Source organism: Schistocerca americana, chromosome X (genome assembly GCF_021461395.2).
Source record: "Schistocerca americana isolate TAMUIC-IGC-003095 chromosome X, iqSchAmer2.1, whole genome shotgun sequence".
Lineage (NCBI taxonomy): Eukaryota > Metazoa > Arthropoda > Insecta > Orthoptera > Acrididae > Schistocerca > Schistocerca americana.
In genome coordinates this window covers 651,500,455-651,526,962 of record NC_060130.1, presented here as the reverse complement: position 1 = coordinate 651,526,962, position 26,508 = coordinate 651,500,455, and the positions used below count along the sequence as shown (strand labels likewise).

At 39.7% G+C, this 26,508-nt stretch overlaps 1 protein-coding gene across 4 annotated transcripts in view; it reads left to right on the top strand.

Annotated features, from left to right (window-relative positions):
* LOC124554818 (ATP-dependent helicase brm-like) overlaps positions 1 to 26,508 on the top strand; it is a 379,799-nt gene that overhangs the window by 177,333 nt on the left and 175,958 nt on the right. For all 4 annotated transcript variants that reach the window (XM_047128479.1, XM_047128480.1, XM_047128478.1 and 1 more), the window contains 3 exons: positions 6,286 to 6,482; positions 6,628 to 6,769; positions 13,837 to 13,960. In XM_047128479.1, coding sequence (XP_046984435.1) covers positions 6,286 to 6,482; positions 6,628 to 6,769; positions 13,837 to 13,960 — 463 coding nt within the window. The remainder of the gene's footprint in view (positions 1 to 6,285; positions 6,483 to 6,627; positions 6,770 to 13,836; positions 13,961 to 26,508) is intronic.

Below are 26,508 nucleotides of genomic sequence, written 5' to 3'. Positions count from 1 at the left end.
AGAGAGCATCACCAGCAGCTCCGCATGTTGAATAGCACACAAAGATCAGGCTGCCACAAAATATACAATGTTGCCGTCAATGCCAGACCAAAACACGTGCCAACAGGTCAACAACTTGGTATGGGAGACCTCCCAATGATCCTGATGTGCAGTAGCCAGGATCACCACCTTGAGCAATAGCCCATCCGTAGCTAAGATAACACCATCAAATACCGAAAGGTGATGATAAAGGGCAAAATAGTTGCGCAGAGGGTCATAAGCCCTGCACAGATGCCTGTCCAGTCAATCATATTGAATGAGATGAACAACTGGATGCAAAACCAGATCGATAGTGACAGCAGCTGCAGTCTGGGAGACTGTACGTTGCAGGTCAACATCTAAGTGATAATAAATGAGTTCATCTTGGTTAAAAGCAGGATCTTGCTCCATTGTAAGCTAGAACATCACATAGGCATTATTGTGTTATGCAGTAGGCTGAAAACGTATTTCACAGTTGTAGTGCTGGATGTGATGGGCCTCTTTGTCGGGCAACATAGCAGAACAATCAAACAACAAAATCAAGATATGTGGTCAATAATGATGTAGGACTTGCTCTCATACAAGGAATTCAGCGTTTTTGACATGTATGCTATTGGACATTTGGAACCATCCTCATATAGGTGTGGGAGAAGGGCCCTGAGTCTATAGTGAGAGGTGTCTGTAGCCAAAACCAGGTGATGGCTAGGATGGAAATTAGCCCAACAAGGATCAGAATGTGATTTAGATTTTACAAGCTTGGATGCATGTTCACAAGCCGGCATCCGCTAAGAGGGAACATTTCCAGAATAAGATTTTCACTCTGCAGCGAAGTGAGCGCTGATATGAAACTTCCTGGAAGATTAAAACTGTGTGCCAGACCGAGACTCGAACTTGGGACCTTTGCCTATTGCGGGCAAGTGCAAGGTCCCGAGTTTGAGTCTCGGTCTGGCACACAGTTTTAATCTGCCAGGAAGTTTCAAGAGGGAACATTGTTGCAGAGCAACTTGTGAAGGGGATGGACCATCATGGATGCACCTGGAAAGAATTTGTGATAGTATTTAGTGTTACCTAAAAATGCTTGGTCTTTTGACATTTGTAGGACAAGGCAGAGCTGTGATGCCAGCAACATCATGGCATAAAGGCTTAACACCATCCCGAGAAACCTGAAACCCCAAATACTCAATGGACGGCTGGAAAAAGTGTAACTTAGCCAAGTTTCATTTCAACACTGTGGTTTGTAAGAACGTGAAAAAAGTGCATAAATTACGTAAATGCTCTTCCATGGATGCATCCGTAATGCCAATGTCATCAGCATTGTTGATGCACTCCAGAATGGACATCGTCAGTTGTTCCAAAAAACACTGAGGAATCACCGATCAGGCGACGCTGATATTGGCACAACCTAAAGGGTGTGTTAATCATAAAGAGACATTTAGAATCCTTATCCAATGTAACCTGTAAATAGGCTTCAGATAAATCAAATTTTGGAGAAAAACTGGCCCTCAGTGAGCTTAACCCATAATCTGTTCTAACGGGGCAAAGGGTAGATGTCAATGATAGATTGGACATTAATAGAAACTTTAAAGTGCAGAGGTGAAGCTGAGACCAGGTGGCTTTTTTAAGAATCGCTAGGGGCATAGACTACTCACTTGGTGTAATTGACTGTATGATCCCCAGTGGCATCAACCTGTCCAATTCTGATTTCATTTGGTCCTGCAAAGCCACAGTAACAGAGCACACACAGAAAAAGACTGGGAACACAATAGGTTTCAGAATAATGTGAGCTGCAAAATTAGTGGCACAACCTAACCCATCCAAAAAAGAGTCAAGAACTCAGAACACAGAGAATCTAACTGTGGATGAGGGTCCTGGTTTGAAACAAGGTGCACCATATCTGAATTGGAAAAAATCAAAACCATTGAAATCATCCAGACTGAACAAATTGTCGGCGCCAGTATCGTCCACTACTGAGGAAGTCAAGGAATGAACCACAGATTTATACACAGTGGGAGTTGTAAATTGTCCCAAAATTGGAATATGCTGCTTATTGTAACCCACTAAACACTGAGTAACTGGAGACAAAGCCACAATCCCAAATCCACATAAGTTTGTAAATTCTATAAAGTCACAGCTCCACCTATGTCCACTTGTAGTCTGAGCACTTGCACTTCAATAAACAGTTTTGTGTGAGTCGTAAGCACTGGAGATGTACAATTACGTCCACAGGAGGGGGGCCAGGAATGATACATAGACACTATATGTCCTCCTTCCTACAGTTGTTGGAAATTTCCCAGTGCTTTGGGCACTCGACTATGACATGTTGCACAAAACAGTATGGGCAAGATGGGAAGACAGAGTGCTCCATTGCTTGGTGGTTGCTGTTGTTGTTGGCATGGCACTGTCCAATGCAGCGTAGAGATTATGTGTGACCGGCTGGCACATTGTTCTCCCCCTGAGTACTGGCTGATGCCCGATGACCAGGAACAGAAGCCACCAGGGCAATGTCACACCAGGCCTCAATCTGATCACCTGCAGCACAAGATACCTTGAGAGATTGAGGAATATTTAACACTTTAGCCAAAGATGGATTCTCCTACTGCAATACATGTTGTTGCACCTCATTGTTGGTATCCAACGAATGGCAGCATCACAGACCCTAGAACCAGCATAGGAATCATGCTAAGCATCGGTAAAAAACTGACATTTGCTACTGAGGCTGTGGAGTTTGGCTTCCCAAGCCCAGTAGGACTTGTGGGGCTGTTTCTGATAATGACAGAATTCTACACGCACTGCTGAAACATGCATATGTTTACTGTCATAATTTGACAACAACTTACACATTTTGTCGAACAAAAGTGACACAGGTTCCTGGAGTGGAGCTAACTGGCACAACAAATGGTAGATTTGCGGAGAACTCCAAGAAAGGAACAAGACCTTGCACGTGTTTGCATCAGTGACACCAAAAGCGACAAAGTGTTACCAAAGCCGTTTCTTGCGAGCCTCCCAGTCTTCGGCTGCGTCATTGTAAGGCAAATAAGGTGGTGGGTACAATGATGGTGTGGAAGCCTGTGTAGTCAGTGTGGCCGACAAGTTCGTGATAGAAACCATAAGAGCTTGCTGCTGCTCAAGGAGAGACTTGAGCACTCCCTTCATGGACATGAGAACCAGCTAAATAGAGATCACACAGAAGTGAACCCCACACTCATCACCAATTGTGTCATAACACAAGACACAAATAACAGTGTGGCCACAACTAACCAAAGTTTATTCATCCACAAACAAATGAACAACAAACATAGAAGCTGATACAAGTAAATGGTAAGATTACGTCTGGGACTGAATGTTTGCTGCGCTTTCTTATAATAGAGGAGGACTCTGGTAAATGGTACCGCTGCCACCGTGCTATGTGCACAAGCCCGGGGATCCACCACAGTCATCCTCTTATGGCCGGCCTGCATAGACGCCTTTGGTGGACAATTTGAAGTGTAGTGTTCCAGTGGCCTGGTACCACGGCACATATCCGGGTGTTGCATACCAGATTATCGCATTTATTTCATTGCCTCTTTTCTACCCTTTCCATATTATTTTTCTCTTCCTCAGATCATTTTACACCTTACCCAGATTTGATTCCTTAGGCACTTCTGTTGTGAGTATATGATTATTCCCATTTGGGACGAATGTTATAATATGAAAGTTGCTCTTATAATAATGTTATAAGTTCTGACATCATTGTAATAATTACACTTATACTATAGCTACTTATATGATTATTATCATATCTCATTTTCTTTTGTTCACTAACTTATTGAAATAACAACCTAATCTAACTCTACTGGAAAATATAAAATGCACAAATAAATAAGGAAATTGATAGTTTTTGCATTTTATGACATTGTAGATAGTAGTGGCAACAAAAGTGCTCATCTGAAATGTCTTAAGTTACAATAATAATTGATGTTACAGTTCTGAAGGAATTTGGGTTGCGTTGATTTATTTTCTACTGTGAAGTCTATTGTTTAATTGACATAGGGTCTGCAGAATAAAGAAACTTAGTTGATGCATTTGTTGGGGGGGGGGGGGGGGGGGGGTCTTGCCCACTCAATAAATGAGGTCATACTGGTTAATGTTTTGTTGACTGTATCATTATGTCGGACATAGCATTCTAGCAGTAAAGTGTGTGAGCATAAACTGAGAAGTCGCATAATCAAATCTCAGTTGAACAATGGATTTTTCAGTCTTCGTTTTCATCTAGTCTTCACCTCTCAACAATGTGAGAAATTGCCAGAAACAACACAGGGTTCAGATTCCACACTAAACTGTCAGTCCCCTTTCCCTGGTTGAAGAACTGGGGTAGGTAAGGGACATGCAAGTCGCTAGAGTGGCATCCAATGAAAATACTTGCACCGAGCCACTTAGCCACACTAAATTATTATTATTATTATTATTATTATTATTAGTCACAAAGCTCCCAGAGTGGAAAACTCTAAGTAAAGAAGGTTCATTTTCTGTTCTTCTTGTTCTTTTGGTTCTTTTTATGTGCCCACAAGTTTTTCATTGTTTCCGAGAATTTAGCTCTTCTTTCTACGTTCCATGAAAAACTTTCCTTAATTTTCTGCATTACTGTACGATTTGTTTAGGGCATCTGCAGTGGAAACATACTGGTGTGTAGTCCTCTGTGAGTTCTTCTGCAGGAAATTGCACTTAGCACAGGAGTTGGTTGTACCTGTGTTGGTTGGTTGCTTGGTTGTCATTTGATGGCTGCAGCATAAGTCCGAATTGGCAGAATCTGTTCATTTGGCAATTTCGGCTGGTAGTGGAGATTGGTGCTGAAGACCAGTACCCCCCTTCTTCAGCTTTTTCTGTTACCTCCTGATGATTTGGGTCAAGATTCATGCCTACTACCTTTTGTGTCCGATATTTCTGGCTACCATATACTGTTGTAACTCTTCTCTTACTATCTGGCATATGAGAGAGGTGAGCTCATGGTGGTCTTCCACAACTGCTATAGTCACAACATCCAGCAGTTGGTCCCACCTCTTTTGTCCGACTCTCTTTCTGCTGCCTTTCCTCGATTTGCCGGCACAACTTGAGGAATACTTCTGTTGTCCTGACATCCTTTGCGACAAGAGCTTGGAACTTGTCTTCTGAGACTCTTTTCACAAAGTGCGAGATTTTGTCAGTTTATATCGTGTTACAATTCATATTGTGGCACAGGGCCAAAACGTTCTGTATGTCTGACTATGTCATTTCTCTATGGCATTGTGTCGTGTTCTTTGATTATTGACTTTCTGTTGATTGTAACCAAACATTTTCTTCAGTTCAGTCTAGAATTTATGCCATCTGTTGAGCTGTTCTTCATTGTTCTTGAGCCATTGCTGGGCTGTGCCATCCAAGTAAAAGTACGCATTTGCCACACACATCATGTCATTCCAACCATTGTATTTGGTAACTTACTTGAATCCTTTTAGCCACTTCATCAGGTCCTGACCAGCAGCTACAGAAAACACTGACGCATGCCTGATGTGCACCTGGCTTGCTGCTGCTTTGGAATCCATCAGTCTCCTGAATATACAGCTCTTAAGAATAATTTACTGCTTTTATTCTGGTTCCTGTCCATGTAGGCAATGGCTTTTACATTGCCTAATTGGAACCATGGTAATGCAGGTGTTTTGAAATACTAGGCGTGTCTCCACCAAACCATGTCATGTCTAAATGACAATCAAGTTCAAATCTGAAGGCAGGGTCATCAGGGAAGTTAAACACTGAAAGCAAATTTATTTCTGACAAGAACATAAAGCGAGAACAGACTTGATAAATAATTGCTGGTGATTAACCTTGAACTGGCAAACTTCAGCGTGCCTTCCACTGATGCCAATCACTACGCCACACTGCACACACCACAGCTTGCAGTAATATCGACAAGAATTTTTTGACAGACGCATCTTTCAATCATTTAATGTAAACATTTGTTGCCAAGTAGCTTTATTCAACTATCATTTCATTGGTGCTTTTGTTATATCTAAACCATGAGTTATTGAATATGCTTTTCACAGTGAGAGCCTATAAAAATATATTACTGTTCATATCATTGGTAGTTGTCATAATGTAGTGTATAATTTCTGTACTAAGCACCACTTAGTAATCTGTGTAACAAATTTCACTAATTCAGTTTTGTTTAGATCACATGAAAGGACGTAATCATAAGAAACCAAAGTAATAAATAGCAATTTCATATTTATGTATAATAATATTTCTTTCTTTGTCCAGGAGTTCCTCATATCTGTCTTGCAACATGGAAAGGATTTCAAAGAGTACCATCGAAATAATGTAGCAAAAATAGCAAGACTTAACAAAGCTGTCCTAAATTACCATGCTAATGCTGAACGGGAACAGAAGAAAGAGCAAGAACGCATTGAGAAGGAACGTATGCGTCGCTTAATGGCTGAAGATGAGGAAGGATATCGGTAATTTCTATGATCTAATTAGTCTAAAGTGCTGTGAGCTTTATTGTAGAGATTTTTGAATAATTATAATACATTATTTAAGTAAAACAATCTGCTTTTCTCCATTGTAAAGCATGTTCAGTCTAATCACTTATAATGTTTGCAGGAAACTAATTGACCAAAAAAAGGATAAACGATTAGCATTCTTGCTGTCACAGACAGATGAATACATTGGAAATTTAACCGAAATGGTTAAGCAACATAAAATAGAGCAGAAACGAAAACAGCAAGAAATGAAACAGAAGAAGGTAAGTCATAATATGCTTAGAATTATTGGGCGTGGTAAAGGCATCTGTAGAAATTGTCCTTCCACTCACTAATATTATTGTTGTGATTATCATCATCATCATCATTATTATTATTTTATAAAGAACAGTAAAAAATTATCAACACTTTCATCATAAAACGCCTCTCAGATTCTCACATTGCCTTCTACACTTGTAGTTAGTACCACTGTAGTCATGTATGCACCATTCAACACAGACACTTCAATTGCATTCTGTCAGTGACGGTGTAAACATGTCCACTCTGCTAGTAGTTTGCACCATTGAGGAATCACAAGCAGTGACTAAGTTTCTTTTGTTGAAAGTGGTGAAAGGGACTAAAATTAGTAGATTTTGAACTCAATATATGGAAAGTGCAGTGTCACGTAAAAGTGTTCATTTGTGGATCAAAATGTTTGAAACTGATTGGACAAATGTGTCACATGCAATGGGTATGGGACATCTCTTGATGTCCACCACAATCCGAAAGATTCAGCAAACTCAAGAGCTACTGTTGATATGGTAGTGTCTACTTTGAACATAATTCATAGTTCTACCTATCAAAACATCCATGACAAACTTGGCTTCCATAAATTTTCTGTGTGTTGACTACCAAGACAGCCATTCGTGTTGACACCTGCCAGCACTTACGTGACCATTTCATCAGGGAAGGATAGCCACTGGAGATGAAATGTGGGCTCTCCTCTATGAGCCACAATCAAAATGGAAGATTATGGAGTGGAAATGCCCAGTATACCAAAGGAAAGGAAAAGAAAGTTCAAGAATCTGTAAACTGTGTGAAATTTTTTGGAATGTAGCTGGGCCTGTACTAAGAGTATGTGGCAAGTGGAACAACCATCAACAAAGGGTCTTTCAGTGCATTGTTGGAAAGCAAGTTAAAGCTAGTAATTATCAGCAGATGATGAGATTTGTTGTCAAAGAACATGTTGCCATTGCCTGCACAAATATATTTTAGAATGAAAGTTATAGATAATTGTTGACTCTGACTTGCATTTTAATTGTTTTAATGATTTATTTAATTCCTGTCACATGTAAAAGACAGGCACACAAGCAGCCATTGCTGTTACTGTGTTACAGTCGTTGAAACAAGTCTTGGATACTGACAGATCAGCAGTGTCATTTTATGATCTAGTGACAGTATGGAGCCTGCTAGTGGGAGATGGCACAGGAATAGATAGCAGGAGTTATGTTGCTGTACTACAAAACAAAATGCATAGAAGTTGTGTAGCAGTGAGTCTTGTGTATCAAACACCTGCTGTTGTTTTCCTTGGCTGCATCTAGAAGTTATTTTGTGGTTTATTTGATGTGTAGTGGTCTCAGTGTTTATTCAAGTAGGTCTAGGGCAATGAGTAGTGCAAGGCTAACATGTGACGTGGAGGAAGAAAAGTATGCATCACTATAAGGCCACGAATTTGTATTCTCATTGAGAGAGTACTTTGAAGAAAAGAAGCAGAATGTTGAACCCTTATTTTCTGTTGCTCATTTATTGAAACTACTTTGAAAATAATCAAAAACACTGTATAAGGAGTAGGGAAAAAAGCATACAAAATATATTGTGATGAGACTGGCACAACAAATAAATGGACACCAGGAACAATTTGCAGCCAAGGAGGAAGAAAATAACAGCTTTAGATGAATTCCAGAAAGCTTTCAATTATCGTCATATATATTGTCCGAGAAAGGGGCATCCAATAATTCTGAAATTTTGTGTTTTGCCTTATCATCTGGTTAACGGTAGTAAATTTCTATACGGTACAACACTGAAAGACCTAGTGTTCAGTTACTTAGTTGTTAATGGACAACAAATATTTGTCATAATGATACTTATTGTTACATCCTGATGCAGATTTCTACAGTGGTAGTTGATGGTGTGAATTCAGCAATATTGTGTGACAATGAGACTTCAGTCAGTGCCAGTCATTCATTCTGTAAAGTATGAAGTGACAGAACCTCTGATAGGACAATGTATGTCGAAAAATGAGGCTGAATAATTGTGTTGCATAAGGCTTTTTTTAATAAGAAAGTAATTATCGTCAGGTGAATAGTGTAATTTTCTGGAAGGGATTCAAAATTTCCCTTGTGATGAATTGTGTAAGGTCTTCAGTCATTATTGGGATATTTCCCCATATCATTTTGTTGTTAAGCAATGAAAGATGAAAACTTTTATTCAAGGAAATGAGATGTCAATCTCAAAGGAAATACTGCTCAAAACTGTAGCATAAAATAAATCATTACACCAAGCCATCAATGAAACTGAGAAAAGATACAGGCATAATATTGACTGGTTACCTCCCTGTCATTGTCTTTTTGGTATGATTGAAGATGTTTGGATGAAAATGAACTGGAGAAACTGCTTGCGAAACCTGTGCCTTGTGTCACTACTGAGATATTGACGGAAACTGTGAACAGCAGAGCGGGTGTTGACAGGGAGGCAACCAAGAACAGAAGCGTTGTGGAGGCAAGTGTCTGTTGAAATATTAATTATGCATTCGGTATACATGAGTGATAGTTTGAGCAGTGGAGAAGAGAGTTGGTCATTTTTTAAATGCAACTGGAATGAAGTTTTCCTACTACTGTAAATGCAAGACAGCTGTGACTATAAAGGAGAAAGTGCGTGATAGACAGAGCAGACATCTGAGAGTATTTCATGAGATTATAACCATTAACATACTGACTGATATTAAATATAATATAACAAATCAGGGAACAGTCTCTCTCTCTCTCTCTCTCTCTCTCTCTCTCTCTCTCTCTGTGTGTGTGTGTGTGTGTGTGTGTGTGTGTGTGTGTTTTCTAGCTCTGACAAAGATACTACTTCCTCTTTTATGTGCGTGTCTGGTGCCGCCTCAATTTAGTGAGTAGTGTGACCTATTCAGTTATATATTGTATAAAACATCCTGCTGTTCCCATTACTGCATATAACTAATAACTATTAGATATGAAACTTTTGGCAGATTAAAAATCTGTGCCAGACTATTACTCGAACTTCAGACCTTTACCTTTCATGGGCAGGTGCTCTACTGACTGAGCTATCAAAGCACAACTCACAATCTGCCCTTGCAGCTTCACTTTTGTTAGTACCTCATCCCCCTACCTTCTGAACTTGGAAACTGGTAGGTACTTCAGCACAGTAGATAGTGAACTCCTTGTAGCAGTTTTACAAGTTTATCTGTTAGTAATCACTACTGTAAATTTTCTTTACACATGCACTGTCTGAGTGTTCTTGTTTCTGCTCCTCAGGTAGTTGAGGAAGTGCAGTCTGAATGCCATACACCATATCCAGAAACGTTGCTGTGTGGCTGCATGATTGTTTCAATACCAGTTGTTTGTCTCTCGGACAGTAGCTCAATTCAACAATCAGAAAATCAGCAGACAATGTCAGCATTGAATAAGTTTTAAAAAATCTGGAAACCACAGTCTACTAAGAAGTAGAGAGTCTGGATTTTCCATTGTTATATTAATTGATTCATATGAGTAAGAATACAATAACAATAATAAAATTAACACTCAGATTTAAGGCCCTAGAAAGTGAAAAAACTGCGTACATAAATCAGGGAAATGAAAATATAACTATCATTCTGTTGGTATTACTAAAGGCATAAAATGAAACAAAATGCCAGAGCCAGCTAGACTAACGATGGCAAATGGAACAGAATTAAGAATGGTTAATGACAGAAGTGTATCAGAATTTACTGGGAATTGGGAGGGGGGGATAGGGTGGGAACTCCTTAGGAATATTTACTGCATGTCAGAAAGTGTAATGAAACAACACTAAGACAGAGAACTAAAAGAAATTGAAACATGAAGAGAATGAAAAAAAGCACATGTTTAGCACATTGTTCAGGGAGTCAGATATCACCATTACAATCAATCAGGAGACAGTAGTGGGACTGTCTGAAGAACTATTCCGAAACATTTCTCTTTTCATCTAATGAAATATAAGTATAGGAAGAAGCAGAGAAAATCATTCAACATGTACACACCAGCATATGATGGAATAATGATGAGAGCTTATAAAAAGAAACAGAGATATGAAATTGAAAGTACTCCAATGACCTCATTGTCGATGGGACGTTAAAAACCCAAAGTGAAAATAGTGGAATTATTCACAGAACATCATCGTGGGATAGTGATACTTGATATTTGGAATTGGTATGTGATAATCAACCTTTGGTTTTTAATGCTCTAAAGTAGCAATGTTTCCAAAAATACTTTTAGTTGAAACTTCCTGGCAGATTAAAACTGTGTGCCCGACCGAGACTCGAACTCGGGACCTTTGCCTTTCGTGGGCAAGTGCTCTACCCTCTGAGCTACCGAAGCACGACTCACGCCCGGTACTCACAGCTTTACTTCTGCCAGTACCTCGTCTCCTACCTTCCAAACTTTACAGAAGCTCCCCTGCGAACCTTGCAGAAGTAGCACTCCTGAAAGAAAGGATATTGCGGAGACATGGCTTAGCCACAGCCTGGAGGATGTTTCCAGAACGAGATTTTCACTCTGCAGCGGAGTGTGCACTGATATGAAACTTCCTGGCAGATTAAAACTGTGTGCCCGACCGAGACTCGAACTCGGGACCTTTGCCTTTCGCGGGCAAGTGCTCTACCCTCTGAGCTACCGAAGGACGACTCACGCCCGGTACTCACAGCTTTACTTCTGCCAGTACCTCGTCTCCTACCTTCCAAACTTTACAGAAGCTCCCCTGCGAACCTTGCAGAACTAGCACTCCTGAAAGAAAGGATATTGCGGAGACATGGCTTAGCCACAGCCTGGGGGATGTTTCCAGAATGAGATTTTCACTCTGCAGCGGAGAGTGCGCTGATATGAAACTTCCTGGCAGATTAAAACTGTGTGCCCGACCGAGACTCGAACTCGGGACCTTTGGCTTTCGCGGGCAAGTGCTCTACCCTCTGAGCTACCGAAGCACGACTCATGCCCGGTACTCACAGCTTTACTTCTGCCAGTACCTCGTCTCCTACCTTCCAAACTTTACAGAAGCTCCCCTGCGAACCTTGCAGAACTAGCACTCCTGAAAGAAAGGATATTGCGGAGACATGGCTTACCCACAGCCTGGGGGATGTTTCCAGAATGAGATTTTCACTCTGCAGCGGAGTGTGCGCTGATATGAAACTTCCTGGCAGATTAAAACTGTGTGCCCGACCGAGACTCGAACTCGGGACCTTTGCCTTTCGCGGGCAAGTGGTCTACCCTCTGAGCTACCGAAGCACGACTCACGCCCGGTACTCACAGCTTTACTTCTGCCAGTACCTCGTTCGAGTCTCGGTCGGGCACACAGTTTTAATCTGCCAGGAAGTTTCATATCAGCGCACTCTCCGCTGCAGAGTGAAAATCTCATTCTGGAAACATCCCCCAGGCTGTGGCTAAGCCATGTCTCCGCAATATCCTTTCTTTCAGGAGTGCTAGTTCTGCAAGGTTCGCAGGGGAGCTTCTGTAAAGTTTGGAAGGTAGGAGACGAGGTACTGGCAGAAGTAAAGCTGTGAGTACCGGGCGTGAGTCGTGCTTCGGTAGCTCAGAGGGTAGAGCACTTGCCCGCGAAAGCCAAAGGTCCCGAGTTCGAGTCTCGGTCGGGCACACAGTTTTAATCTGCCAGGAAGTTTCATATCAGCGCACACTCTGCTGCAGAGTGAAAATCTCATTCTGGAAACATCCCCCAGGCTGTGGCTAAGCCATGTCTCCGCAATATCCTTTCTTTCAGGAGTGCTAGTTCTGCAAGGTTCGCAGGGGAGCTTCTGTAAAGTTTGGAAGGTAGGAGACAAGGTACTGGCAGAAGTAAAGCTGTGAGTACCGGGCGTGAGTCGTGCTTCGGTAGCTCAGAGGGTAGAGCACTTGCCCGCGAAAGGCAAAGGTCCAGCGTTCGAGTCTCGGTCGGGCACACAGTTTTAATCTGCCAGGAAGTTTCATATCAGCGCACACTCCGCTGCAGAGTGAAAATCTCATTCTGGATACTTTTAGTTCCTTTTTACTCCACCTGATTTCAAAAAATACAAATCCTTTCACTTCCTTGCTGAAACATATTTCTGTCCAATATGCAGCCATCCATGACATACCATCAGAAATTTTTGTCCTTAACATTTTCTGATCTTCAAAAACTGACGATGTTTAGAATGTGGAGAATATACATTTCCAAGCCCTTGGGTTCAATTTTGTGATGATGTAGATCTGCTCTGATTTTAATGGTTGTAGGAAAGTCTGCACTACTTCTGTATTCTGATACCCTCATACAGCCATACTACTGACCACTTCATGTATAAATTTGTCCATACCTGTACAACTACTTTCCTATTTATATCTCTTTGATGATATTGGAAAACAGTCGCATTCTGGAGGACGATGGTTTAATCCCACGTCTGGCCATCCTGATTTAGGTTTTCTGTGATTTCCCTAAATCGCTACAGGCTAATGCCGGGATTTTGTTGACATCCATCTACAGTGGAAGAAATGATCATTGTAATAAAATAAATCAGAGCTCGCTCAGAGGGATTAAAGTGTTCATTTTTCCTGCTTCCCTTTACAGAGTGGAACGGTAGAGAAATGGAGTGAAAGTGGTTCAAAGAACCCTCTGCCAGGCACGTAAGTGTGAATTGCAGAGTAGTCATGTAGATAGAAGTAGCGTACTAACAATAAGTGATTGGATTGCAGAGGGATGGCATACTGGTAGGCTAGATCTTCACTCTCTTATATGACCAGAGAAGTCAACATTATGCCAGAGGTAGTTAATGAAGACTGTTGGATGTAATGGAAATGTTGAAGTGTGTGTCAGTATACCTTGTTGATGTGATGTGAGCATGTAAGGGAATTCAAATGGGGCAGGGTTTTTGTCATAGGTTCTGACTACAACATGAAGGAGCTGTACACTATGTTGAATTTTCAAGTTAAGTAATGTACTTCATGCTTTTCTTCATATTCCTTGTAGGTGGTAGAAAGATGCATCTCAGTCACCTGTATTCTTCTTAGTTTTACAATTTTCGAAGATATTAATGTGCATATTAATAGCTGATATCAACAACTTTTTTCAGAAAAAGAAAAGGAAGAAGAAGAAGAAGAAAAATGCAGAAGGAGAAGGTGACACACTAGAAGGTCAGACTGATGAAAACTCTCAATCATCTGATACTCGTGTCACTGTCATTGAAACTTCTAGTGGTAAGTGTTGCAGAAACCACTGCTGATGTGTGACGCAGATAGATATACTGGAATGAAATGATCTATATTTACTAGGTGTATAGATTATCTTTCAGTTCTGTAAGATTTTTTTTTTTATGTTGATGTATTAAATTGGAAACATAAATATAGCAGTACAGCAAGCCATGAAATGAAGCTACAAAAGCAAATAAATGTCTATGTGCTGCCGTATAACTTATTCTTTCTTTTTCTCCTCCTCCTCCTTCTTCAGCCTCTGTGGACTGTATGTTAACAAACAGTCTCAATTTGAGCCTCTAGTCCTTGTTTGCAGCTGACTTTGAAATCCTTCCAGCATCTTTCGAATGATTCCACCATAAAACTCTGATAGCTTTCCTCCAGCCTTCTGAAATCATCCCTGTCATTTATTTTATCTTCAGCGGTGCCTCATCTCTTATGGAGCTCTCTCTCTCTCTCTCTCTCTCTCTCTCTCTCTCTCTCTCTCTCTATTGGAACCATCATAACAAAAGTTCATCTTATTTACTGTTGGGATAACATGCAATGGTGTATCACAAATGGCATAGTGGTGGATCACACACACTTGCATTTATCCCTTGTTTTACCAGTAGATCTGTGTAGTCTGTAAATTATATGTATTTGGTTCATGGAATCTACTCTACAAATAATAGCCCACAACTTGTAACCGCAGGTGGTACAGCATGAATAGCTTGACTGAATGATCTAAATTATTCATTAATTTTCCATTTGCCAGTACCACTGGTGAAACAAATGGGGTGTTCAGAGCACAAGGGAATCAAGTCACAATAAGAAAATTGTGAGAAAAACAGACACAAAGTTATCACTGAATAATTAGTTACAGGAAACATTTTACAGCATTTTAAAATGTTTGAATGATAGCAAAGATTTTGTATAATGTATTCTCACACTGAAGAAGGGTAAATTTAGGTGTTATTACATGCCAGCAACAATAGGAAAGTAAAATTTTGGACTTGTATTCTTTTCTTTGATGAATGTATTGTATTTGTATCTTCCTCTTTATTCTAACCTTCAGGATTCATTAAGGAAACAGCAAAGAAAATACATTTCTTGAATGTGTAATTATAATTTCATATTTCCAACCAGGAAGTTATACAATTCAGATTCAGAGAAAAAGTATTAATTTTCGTCTGCTTGCTCTTGCAAAGCCGAGGAAGCTCTTGTGGCAGAGTCATGTGGTAGGTTCTTGAAAAAATGGTAATGCACAGGTGGAATGCATAGCAGCAAAGTTTCCGTGTCCTTTTTCATCGCTTTTGTTAATGGTAGATGTTTGGCGCAAAATGGCACTGTTGGATGTCACAGAAGTATGTCAAGGGGTGGCTAGATTTCTTTCTTAAGTCAACTTCATCAAAATGCACATCAGGGTTTAGAGTCTGCTTAAAAAACAGATTAAAAGGACATTCTGTTTTATGATGTAACTGGTGTTGTCCAAAGAACAAGATCCCACGGCAAAGTTGGTACCTCATGATGGAACCACAAGTGCAGACAGTCATTGCCTGATGCAGCAACAAATGAGAGATGTTGGCATAGGCAAAGCCTCAAAAGTTTCCATATGCTGCGACTGCTGGAAGAGTATTTATGTCAGAGCACAGTGTCACTCATCTCAGTCTGCAGTCATTGCTTACGATGACAGCATCACCTTACAAGGGGAACTCACAATGTTTGGATCACAGATTTACTTCAAACTACATACACTGATAGTAGTTCATTAGGACAACATAATGTGAAAGTAGAAGGCATACTATTTAGGGATTTTGAGAAATTCACAAGAGAAGTTTTTTTACATGTTCTCTCTCTCTCTCTCTCTCTCTCTCTCTCTCTCTCTCTCTCTCTCTCTCTCTCTCTCTCTCTCTCTCTCCCTCCCCCCCCCCCTCTCCCTCTCCCTCTCTCTCCCCCCTCCCCTCTCCCCCTTCTCCCTACCTCCCCCCTACCCTCCCCCCACCCCAGTCGTATTATTTTGTACATATATACATTTGAAAGCTAATTGAATTTCCAATTTTATTTGATTGTTTGCTCATTTATATTATCACAACAAATATTACAAGTAAACAGCCAGACGCATAAAGTTTTCTTGCAAATGTATGCCTGTTGTGATTTTCAAAAACCCTTATACCTGCAATTGGTGACGGTACCGATAGCTGCTTTGCACCTGAATGCTTCAATCTGCAGACACGGATTTGAATGTTGGGGGACAGGCTTGGAATGCCCATGTCAAACATCAATAAATAAATGTGTAAATAACTTTATTTAATTATACAATGAGTTACAGTATGTCAGAATATGAGTGTGGATGTGCTTTTGACATTACATGTTGCAGGATAATATTTTTCATACAGACATAAAAAATACAAATTAAAATGGCGCCTACTGCATCAAATGAATGCAATTTCCCCACATACACAAGAAATCTTCCGAGGTTCTAAGGAATAACAAAGCTCGTTGACAGTATGAAAAACTTCTGTTTCTTCCTACAGTTTGGATGCAAACTGTGCGTAACATAGTATTTTCGTAAATATCAGTGCCGAAAATTTCTGATGTACGATTGAATGTATTTTAGTAGCATCTTCACGAGAAGCAATTTCTCGTTCATTGTCTATCAAATATAAACAAGTTTAAAGGCGCGTGATAAAGTTTTTAACTGGTATATACAAAGAAAGGTCACATAATATTTGTTGTAACAATAAAATTTAGTAAACGGCTAAGTAACATTGGAAATTCAATAAAAGTTCATGAAAATACATGTCTTTTCATAACATTACCTTTCAAATGTAATATGTACAAAATAATATTACTGTTTTTTTTTTTTTAAGAGAGAGAGGGAGAGAGAGAGAGAGAGAGAGAGAGAGAGAGAGAGAGAGAGAGAGAGAGTGTCGATCCAGCCATTACAGAACTTGAACACTAACCACATGACCGTACCATCTTGTGCTCAGTGTCACAATGCACTGGTACATCATTGACACGTAAAACTTTTCATGTGATTTTCTCGAAATCACCTAAGTAGTACATCTTACTACTTGCATGTTATGTTGTACTAATGGACTATGAAAAGTTTACAAAGTCTGGGGTAAATCCATAATCCAAACGTCGTGGCCTCCCCTTGTTAGTCAGATCTAGCAGTGCAACTTGTATTAGACATCTGTACCAAAGTTTACAGTCAATTGTACATTGAAAGATGACTCATTCTGTATTGTATCGAGTAACAAGTCATAGAGTACAGTGACAGAAAATCAGACACTATATGAACATGGGTTGTTTTTAAGTATTTTATATTGTTCAAACAATATTTTGTATGTGGTGTTGTATCCACTCAACCTCCTCCAGAAGTAAATCTAGGATTGCTAGGACCCACTGCAGTGCTGAAGTGAATGTCTCAAGTGTTTTTTTGTCCAGTACCTTGTATGGAGTGTTCTTCTATATGGCGCTGAAACATGGACTATGAGGAAAAAAGACAGAGAAAGGCTGGAGGCTTTTGAGATCTGGACATGGCGGAAGATGGAAGGAATAAGTTGGATGGACAGAGTAAAAAATGAAGAGGTACTGAGAAGAGTGGGAGAGAAAAGGCAGTTACTAGATGTAATAAAGAGAAGAAAAAGAAATTGGATTGGGCATATATTAAGAAAGAATGACGGACTGATAAAAACAGTTTTAGAAGGTTATGTAGAAGGGAAAAGGAAGCGAGGAAGGAAGAGATTCCAGATACTGGATGACATGATGGACGGTACAACATACAGCAGCCTTAAGAAGGAAGCAATGGATCGCAGAAAATGGAGAGGCAAAGGACCTGCTAATATAGCAGATAACTGATGATGAACTGATGATGATGACTGCATTAACCACTTTTTAGTCAACCTGTTGATGCCATAACTGTCAACCTTTTTTCTGTTTGTTATTGAATTCTCTAAAAGTTTCCTGTGGATAAAAAATCCAAGATACTCATTTCACTGTCCTCAGATCTTGGGTGCATTTTCTTTGTCTATCTAACAATATCCATCCAATCATTTGGTGCATAAATATGTGAAATTTTCTCCACTAAACCAAACTCACTATTACTAGGTATGTAAGAATGCCGTGATATGATGAATTTGCAATCAGCGACTGAGGCATTCGTGTTTGGATCTTGACATTACTTCATGACAGCCAAAAACCTTTTAATGCTGCTGTTTTGGCCAGAACAAGTGTCTGAGTATAATATTAATTTATTATGAGCAGAGGTATGTGCTTTGAGATGATGCACCAAACTTGAAATTAGCTTTAGAGAACCCCTTTATCTCTCAGTTTCAGACCACGTGTACCTGAATGATTTCCCGAATTAACAGAAAATATTCCAAAATTGCAAAAACATTTCTTTTATAATAAGCTATTGAGGTAGGTATATTTGGGAACATGAGGGCTTTTTGCAAGTCAAATACAATGACATAAGGTTCATCTACTTCAAAACATTGGTTTGATTGATCTGCGTTTGCTAGATGGATATTTTTGGCAGTCTGTAAAGTAGCTCTCTTTTCAGTGTTCTGTTCACATTTAAGTTGCCATTCCATTTTATAACATGTGGTAGGTGTCCGTGGGATGGCTTAAAGTGCTAATTAAATTTAATGCTAAACACATTATAATAGTATTTCTTTTCCAATGGTATTTCAGGTTCATCCTCACATTTCTGTACATATAATGCATACATTTTCTGAATCATTCCATTTTATAACATGTGGTAGGTGTCCGTAGGATGGCTTAAAGTGCTAATTAAATTTAATGCTAAACACATTATAATAGTATTTCTTTTCCAATGGTATTTCAGGTTCATCCTCACATTTCTGTACATATAATGCATACATTTTCTGAATCATTAAATCACGCTGTAGATATTTCCTTTCTGGATTCTTCTCTAGAGTGTAATGTCTTTGGAAGGTTGCTGTATGTTAACACCTCTAGTACCATCAATTTTATTGGTTGCCTTCTTCCTGCCCCAGCCACCTGGTACACAAAAACTTCATCTTTACTCATACATATACACAGCTTTTTCCTACTAATTTTAAAGATATTCAAAAAATACTTATTAAATGCCTATACAGCTTTCACTCCAAACCTTAACAAAAATTTGAATCTAACACAGTTAGGATTTCCGGAACCATCTCTTTTCCAAGACCTCAAAATCTGGCCTGACAGAACAGATCCCCGAAGGTTCACATTTTGCCGACTGCAATCACTAAGTTTCCAGAAGGAATCAAATATATATTATGTCTCTTCATCTTTAAGTTGATTGTGGCATTGCAATTTGCAGCAGGGGATGTTAGCAGGAAGGCTTTTAGCTGGAACTCCTATGCCCTGCCGTGTAGCATACATCTGCTCACAATTCCATTGCCATTGCCTAATACTCTTCTCCTACTTCCCAGCATGATGAAAAAATCTTATTCTTCTTCTCTGTGCTCCATCTTGATTGCAGATATTGTTGTCTGCTGCTGCAGAAGCGTTACCTTCATCAGCAGATTTTTTTCTCTCGTGGATCAAAAGAAAACTGTGATGATGTAGCATACAATGACTGCAAAAGTACCATGTAATATTTTATGTCTTACATTTTAAGTACAAAACATTAAAAAAATAAAAGCAAACATAAAAATACTGCTATCATGCAATTAACCTCAACAGTCCTGTCTGGTTATTAACTCATTTGTTTAATATCACTTGCCAAAGTTTCATAGTAATTATTAAACTACCTGAACTAGAACGCTGATATTCCGATGTGTTATCTCCCATGTTTTCAGACAAATTAATCATAATCATAAATCTACCTTAATTAGAGCTCGCACACCAACAAAACAAACCAAGCATACTGTGAAAATGGACATGTTCCCATTTTGCTCTGAACAGAAGACTGCTTCCCTCCATGCACAGCAATGCTGCCAGTTCTATAACAGTTATTTACAATATCTGGACACGAATCTTTTATTTTCTGCATGTAGCTTCATAAATAGTACTTAAAAGTGGAATAAGTCCAAAATGACAAAAATTTGAACTTGTTTCCTTTGTGCTCTGAATGCCCCAAATGTTAATAACTGCACGTGTTTGCAAGTCTTCAGGTAAGTAGCTTGGTTGGCTCATGCCAAGTTCCAATTATACATACTGATTCTAAAATGCTTAGTGAGCTCAGTAACACTGTATAAAGTGTCTGGTATAGTTCCACACCAGAGCTCAATGTATAGCATCTTACAGTTACACCCACAGTGAAGTTCATACACTGCTTGACAGTTTTTAAGGAGCAGAGACATTGTTGGACAGGAATAATCACAGACAATGACGTGTGACATGAAACACAGTACATATGTAGTAGAGGTGGAGTGGTATATTTATTATGAAAAATGGTACAGATTTCACCAAACTGGAAAGCAGGATGATAGATATAAATAACATTTGTATTTGACACAGGCCAGGCTCACAACATAAGGTCAAGGTCTGACTCTCAGTAAACAATATGCCTTTCTTGGGCATTGATGCTCATTTGCCACCTTTTATTCATGCTGGTTATCAAACTTCAGCAGGCTTTGGGGGATATTGTTCCACTCCTCTCTCAAGGCAGTTTTCAGTTGTAGCATGTTTCGAAAAGGTAATGTTTGTTGAGAAACAAATCTGCCAAGAACATCCCTAAGAGGCGCTGTAGGGGTTTAAGTCTGGGGAGTACACAGGCAATTCTATATGTTCAGTACCTTGACTTTCCAGTGTGTCCCACACCTCTACGGCCCTGTGTGGGTGGGCATTGTTGTCCATAAACAGAAAGTCAGGACCTACCGCACACTTAAACAAATCCGTGAACATGACCCAGAATAATCTCCCTGCAATACTGCTGTTCTGTAACATTACCTCGCACAAAAATATATGCCATTGTTTGGCTGTTGTTCATAATGTCTGCCCACATCATACTGCCCAGGCCATACCATTGATGTTCATTAACATTCTGTGGTGTGTAATATGTTCCGCCTCCCTTTCTCCACACTGATGTCGAGAATAACTTTCCATGATGAAATGGGATTCGTCAGAGGATATCATTCTAGATCACTGTTGCTGACCCCAATCAGCATGCTGCCTACACCAATAAACTCTTTCTCAGCAATAGCATAGTTGAAGTGGTATGCATTTGAGAGGCTTCCGAGTATAACAACGAGCATGATTTAATCACAGTGACATGATTCTAGCAGAGACACGTATACCAGTAGTGGTTGAAAGAGCTGCAGTGATCCGTCTAGGAGTGAGATGTCTGTTTCTTTTCGTCACTAGGGCTACATATCAATCCTCTTGAAGCTTGGTGGTCCATCTACGATCACCAGTACGTTTTCACATAGCATTTCCACCTTCAGCCTTTTCCATGATCTTAAGCACTCAAATGATGTCATGTAGACATATAGCTGTACCACACATGATGTTGCACTAATCGATTCCACAACATCCTTTGTCAGACACTGTAGTGCATGAACTGTCAGATGCCTACAGAGCATTTGTGCGTGGGCTTCTCTATAGTGACCACATCCCACCTTCCAAATGTCCTTTTATTATCATTGGTCAGTTGTTCCATAGCAGTTGTCATTTGTACCGTAGCACTTGGCAGTTGTTCCTTAGCAAACGTCAGTTGTTACTTAGGCATTGTCAAGCAGTGTATAATTCAGTATACTAGTACCTAAGAAGCCATGGGAATGTCAACCGTAAATATACTGAAGTGCCACAGAAACTGGTATAGGCATGTGTGTTCAAATAAAGAATATGGTGCTGTAATTGGCAATGCCTATATAAGACATTGGTTATGAACTGTAGATTAAAACAGAAGAAACTGCAAAAAGGTGGGAATTTAAGGAGATGGGACCTGGATAAACTGACTAATCCAGAGATTGTACAGAGTTTCAGGGAGAGCATACGGGAACAATTGACAGGAATGGGAGAAAGAAATACAGTAGAAGAAGAATGGGTAGCTCTGAGGGATGAAGTAGTGAAGGCAGCAGAGGATCAAGTAGGTAAAAAGACGAGGGCTAGTAGAAATCCTTGGGTAGCAGAAGAAATATTGAATTTAATTGATGAAAGGAGAAAGTATAAAAATGCAATAAATGAAGCAGGCAAAAAGGAATACAAACATCTCAAAAATGAGATCGACAGGAAGTGCAAAATGGCTAAGCAGGGATGGCTAGAGGACAAATGTAAGGATGTAGAGGCTTACCTCACTAGGGGCAAGATAGATACTGCCTACAGGAAAATTAAAGATGCCTTTGGAGAAAAGAGAGCCTATCGTATGAATATCAAGAGCTCAGATGGAAACCCAGTACTAAGCAAAGGAGGGAAACCAGAAAGGTGGAAGGAGTATACAAAGGCTCTATTCAAGGGCGATGTACTTGAGGACAATATTATGGAAATGGAAGGGGATGTAGATGAAGATGAAATGGGAGATATGATACTGCGTGAAGAGTTTGACAGTGCACTGAAAGACCTGAGTCAAAACAAGGCCCCCGGAGTAGACAACATTCCATTGGAACTACTGACGGCCTTGGGAGAGCCAGTCCTGACAAAACTCTACCATCTGGCGAGCAAGATGTATGAGACAGGTGAAATACCCTCACACTTCAAGAAGAATATAATAATTCTAATCCCAAAAAAGCAGGTGTTGACAGATGTGAAAATTACCGAACTATCAGTTTAATAAGTCACAGCTGCAAAATACTAATGCGAATTCTTTACAGACGAATGGAAAAACTAGTAGAAGCTGACCTTGGGGAAGATTAGTTTGGATTCCGTAGAAATGTTGGAACAGGTGAGGCAATACTGACCTTACGACTTATCTTAGAAGAAAGATTAAGGAACAGCACTCCTACGTTTCTAGCATTTGTAGATTTAGAGAAAGCTTTTGACAATGTTGACTGGAATACTCTCTTTCAAATTCTAAAGGTGGCAGAGGTAAAATACAGGGAGTGAAAGGCTATTTACAATTTGTACAGAAACCAGATGGCAGTTATAAGAGTCGAGCGACATGAAAGGGAAGCAGTGGTTGGGAAGGGAGTGAGACAGGTTTGTAGCCTCTCCCCGATGTTATTCGATCTGTATATTGAACAAGCAATAAAGGAAACAAAAGAAAAATTTGGAGTAGGTATCATAATCCAAGGAGAAGAAATAAAAACTTTGAGGTTCGCCGATGACATTGTAATTCTGTCAGAGACAGCAAAGGACTTGGAAGAGCAGTTGAATGGAATGGACAGTGTCTTGAAAGGAGGATATAAGATGAACATCAACAAAAGCAAAACAAGGATAATGGAATGTAGTCGAATTAAGTCGGGTGATGCTGAGGGAATTAGATTAGGAAATGAGACACTTAAAGTAGTAAAGGAGTTTTGCTATTTGGGGAGCAAAATAACTGATGATGGTCAAAGTAGAGAGGACATAAAACATAGACTGGCAATGGCAAGGAAAGTGTTTCTGAAGAAGAGAAATTTGTTAACATCAAGTATAGATTTAAATGCCAGGAAGTCGTTTCTGAAAGTTTTTGTATGGAGTGTAGCCATGTATGGAAGTGAAACATGGATGATAAATAGTTTGGACAAGAAGAGATTAGAAGCTTTCGAAATGTGGTGCTACAGAAGAATGCTGAAGATTAGATGGGTAGATCACATAACTAATGAGGAGGTATTGAATAGAATTGGGGAGAAGAGGAGTTTGTGGCACAACTTGACAAGAAGAAGGGACCGGTTGGTAGGACATGTTCTGAGGCATTGGGGGATCACAAATTTAGCATTGGAGGGCAGTGTGGAGGGTAAAAATCGTAGAGGGATACCAAGAGATGAATACACCAAGCAGATTCAGAAGGATGTAGGTTGCAGTAAGTACTGGGAGATGAAGTAGCTTGCACAGGAGAGAGAAGCATGGAGAGCTGCATCAAGCCAGTCTAAGGACTGAAGACCACAACAACAACAATATAAGGCAACAAGTGTCTGAAGCAGTTGTTAAATTGGTTACTGCTGCTATAATGGCAGGTTATCAAGTTTTAAGTGAGTTTGTACGTGGTGTTATAGACGGCGCACAAGCAATGGGGCACAGTATCTCTGGGGTAGCAATGAAGTGGGGATTTTCCCGTATGAACATTTCATGAGCGTACCGTGAATATCAGGAATCTGGTCAAACATCAAATCTCTGACATTTTTGCAGCCGGAAAAAGATCCTGCAAGAACAGGACCAATGACGACTGAAGAGAATCGTTCAACATGACAGAAGTGCAATCCTTCCGCAAAGTGCTGCAAATTTCAATGCTGAGCCATCAAAAAGTGTCAGCGTGCAAACCATTCAATGAAACATCATCAATATGGGCTTTCAGAACCGAAGGCCCACGCATATATCCTTGATGACTGCACGACACAAAGCTTTACGCCTCGCCTGAGCCTGTCAACACTGACATTGGACCGTTGATGACTGGTAACCTGTTGCCTAGTTGGACAAGTCTCTCTTAAAATTGCATAGAAGGAATGGACATATACAGGTATGGAGACAACCTCATGAATCCATGAACCCTGTATGACAGCAGGGGACTGTTTAAGCTGGTGGACACTCTGCAATGGCGTGGGGCGTGTGCAGTTGGAGTGTTATGGGACCCTTGATACATCTAGATATGACTCTGACAGGTGACATGTACAGACCCCACATACCCAGAATTGCTACAGAGTGGCTCCAGGAAAACCCTTCTGAGTGTAAACACTTCCGCTGCTCGCCAAACTCCCCAGACATGAACTTTATTGAGCAAATCTGGGATGCCTTGCAACATGCTGTTCAGAAGAGATCTCCACCCCCTCGTACTCTTACAGATTTATGGACAGCCCTGTGTGATTCATGGAGTCAGTTCCTGCCAGCACTACTTCAGACATTAGTCGAGTCCATGCCACGTTGTGTTGCGGCACTTCTGGCCGTTCGCAGGGGCCTACACGATATTGAGCAAGTGTACCAGTTTTTTTTTTTTTTTTTGGCTCTTCAGTGTACATCCAGACTCACCAGATGGTGAAGTAGTGCAAAAGATGTAAGTTTGATGTATGTTTCCTGGCTGCGAAGGTGACTAAGTCCAAATCACCCCTACAGAATACAAAATACTGCATAACGTGAAGAGTCTATTGCTTACATGAAGTCCATGTTTGGCAAAAATTCCAGAGTCCAGCAAGCATGCATGATACTCTAAGTCTAAATATGAGACTACATGGCAATCATATTATATATATAGCATGATCTTTTTTCAATGGGTCAGAAGTCTCTGTGTTAGAATACTCACCTAACATGTAGGAGGAGGATTGGGCTCAATTCCTGGCAGTGGTAAGTTCTTAAACAAAGGCGCATGGTCCATGAGCATTTCCATGAGGCGTAAAAGCGTAAGATGATGTGAAGTAAATTTGTACTTCCTTTTTTTTTAAAATTAAACAATATTTATTAACTCTCTCTTACAAAAGATCAGTAATTAAGAATTTATATTTGCACTGAAAACTGGATTTTTGTGTGCAATATGTAATCAGAAATAAGATGATCAGCATTTTTCCTAAAAATGTAATTAGAAATGTGTTAATTATCATAAACTTGATGAATTTTATATTTAAATGACATATGTATTCATACTGAATGGAATAAAAATGAAATATATATATATATATATATATATATATATATATATATATATATATATATATATATATATATATATATAAAAAAATAACCGAAATGAGACTCAAACCAGCGAACCAGAGATTACCAGTATCAACTGCTACAGATTTTTTTCCACCTTTATGTATTTTACGCTTCACAGAAATGCTCGTAGAACATACACCTTTGTTCAAAAGTATGTATCAGCTGGGAATGAAACCCAGGCTCCCCATGTGACAGGCAAGCATTCTACCACAGAGCCACATGGACCATTGAAACGGTTACTTTAGGGTATTGAATACACCCTTTCAAAGTCAATTTACTCGAGAATTTTTGAGGGTTGCTTCTTACTGTGTTGGTTTGATTGATGTTTAAATTCTGAAACTTTTTGTACCATACATGTAAAAAAAAAAAAAAAAAAAAAATACAAAAATCCGATTGCAATGTGGTCTCCTTCTAAGACCAGTGTTGACGCAAAAATGTCTAAGTCCAACTATGCTGTGATCTGTTCAAAAATGGAGTTCTGCTGCCTGTCTCACACTGCAATTTTACATAGTCCTGAGGTCGAATCTGTACTTTTACCCACGCATTGTGTCCTCCTTTAACTGCGAAAATGATTAGACCCTCAGGTGCTTCACATACTACCTTAAATATAATGTTGCTTCCTCCCCACTACTGACTTGCATCAACTGACCAGTGTAAAATTTAGAGATAGGCCGTTTCTTACACTTAGGTAATCATTATTGCAACAGTTTTTTCATCTTTTTGTGCTGATTATTTTGTGATTTCACAGTTGGTTCTATATCTGCTACTCTCTCAGTCAAAAATGTTGAATGTAGCAGTTTATCAAAAATGCATCAAAGAAAACATATCTAAATATTACT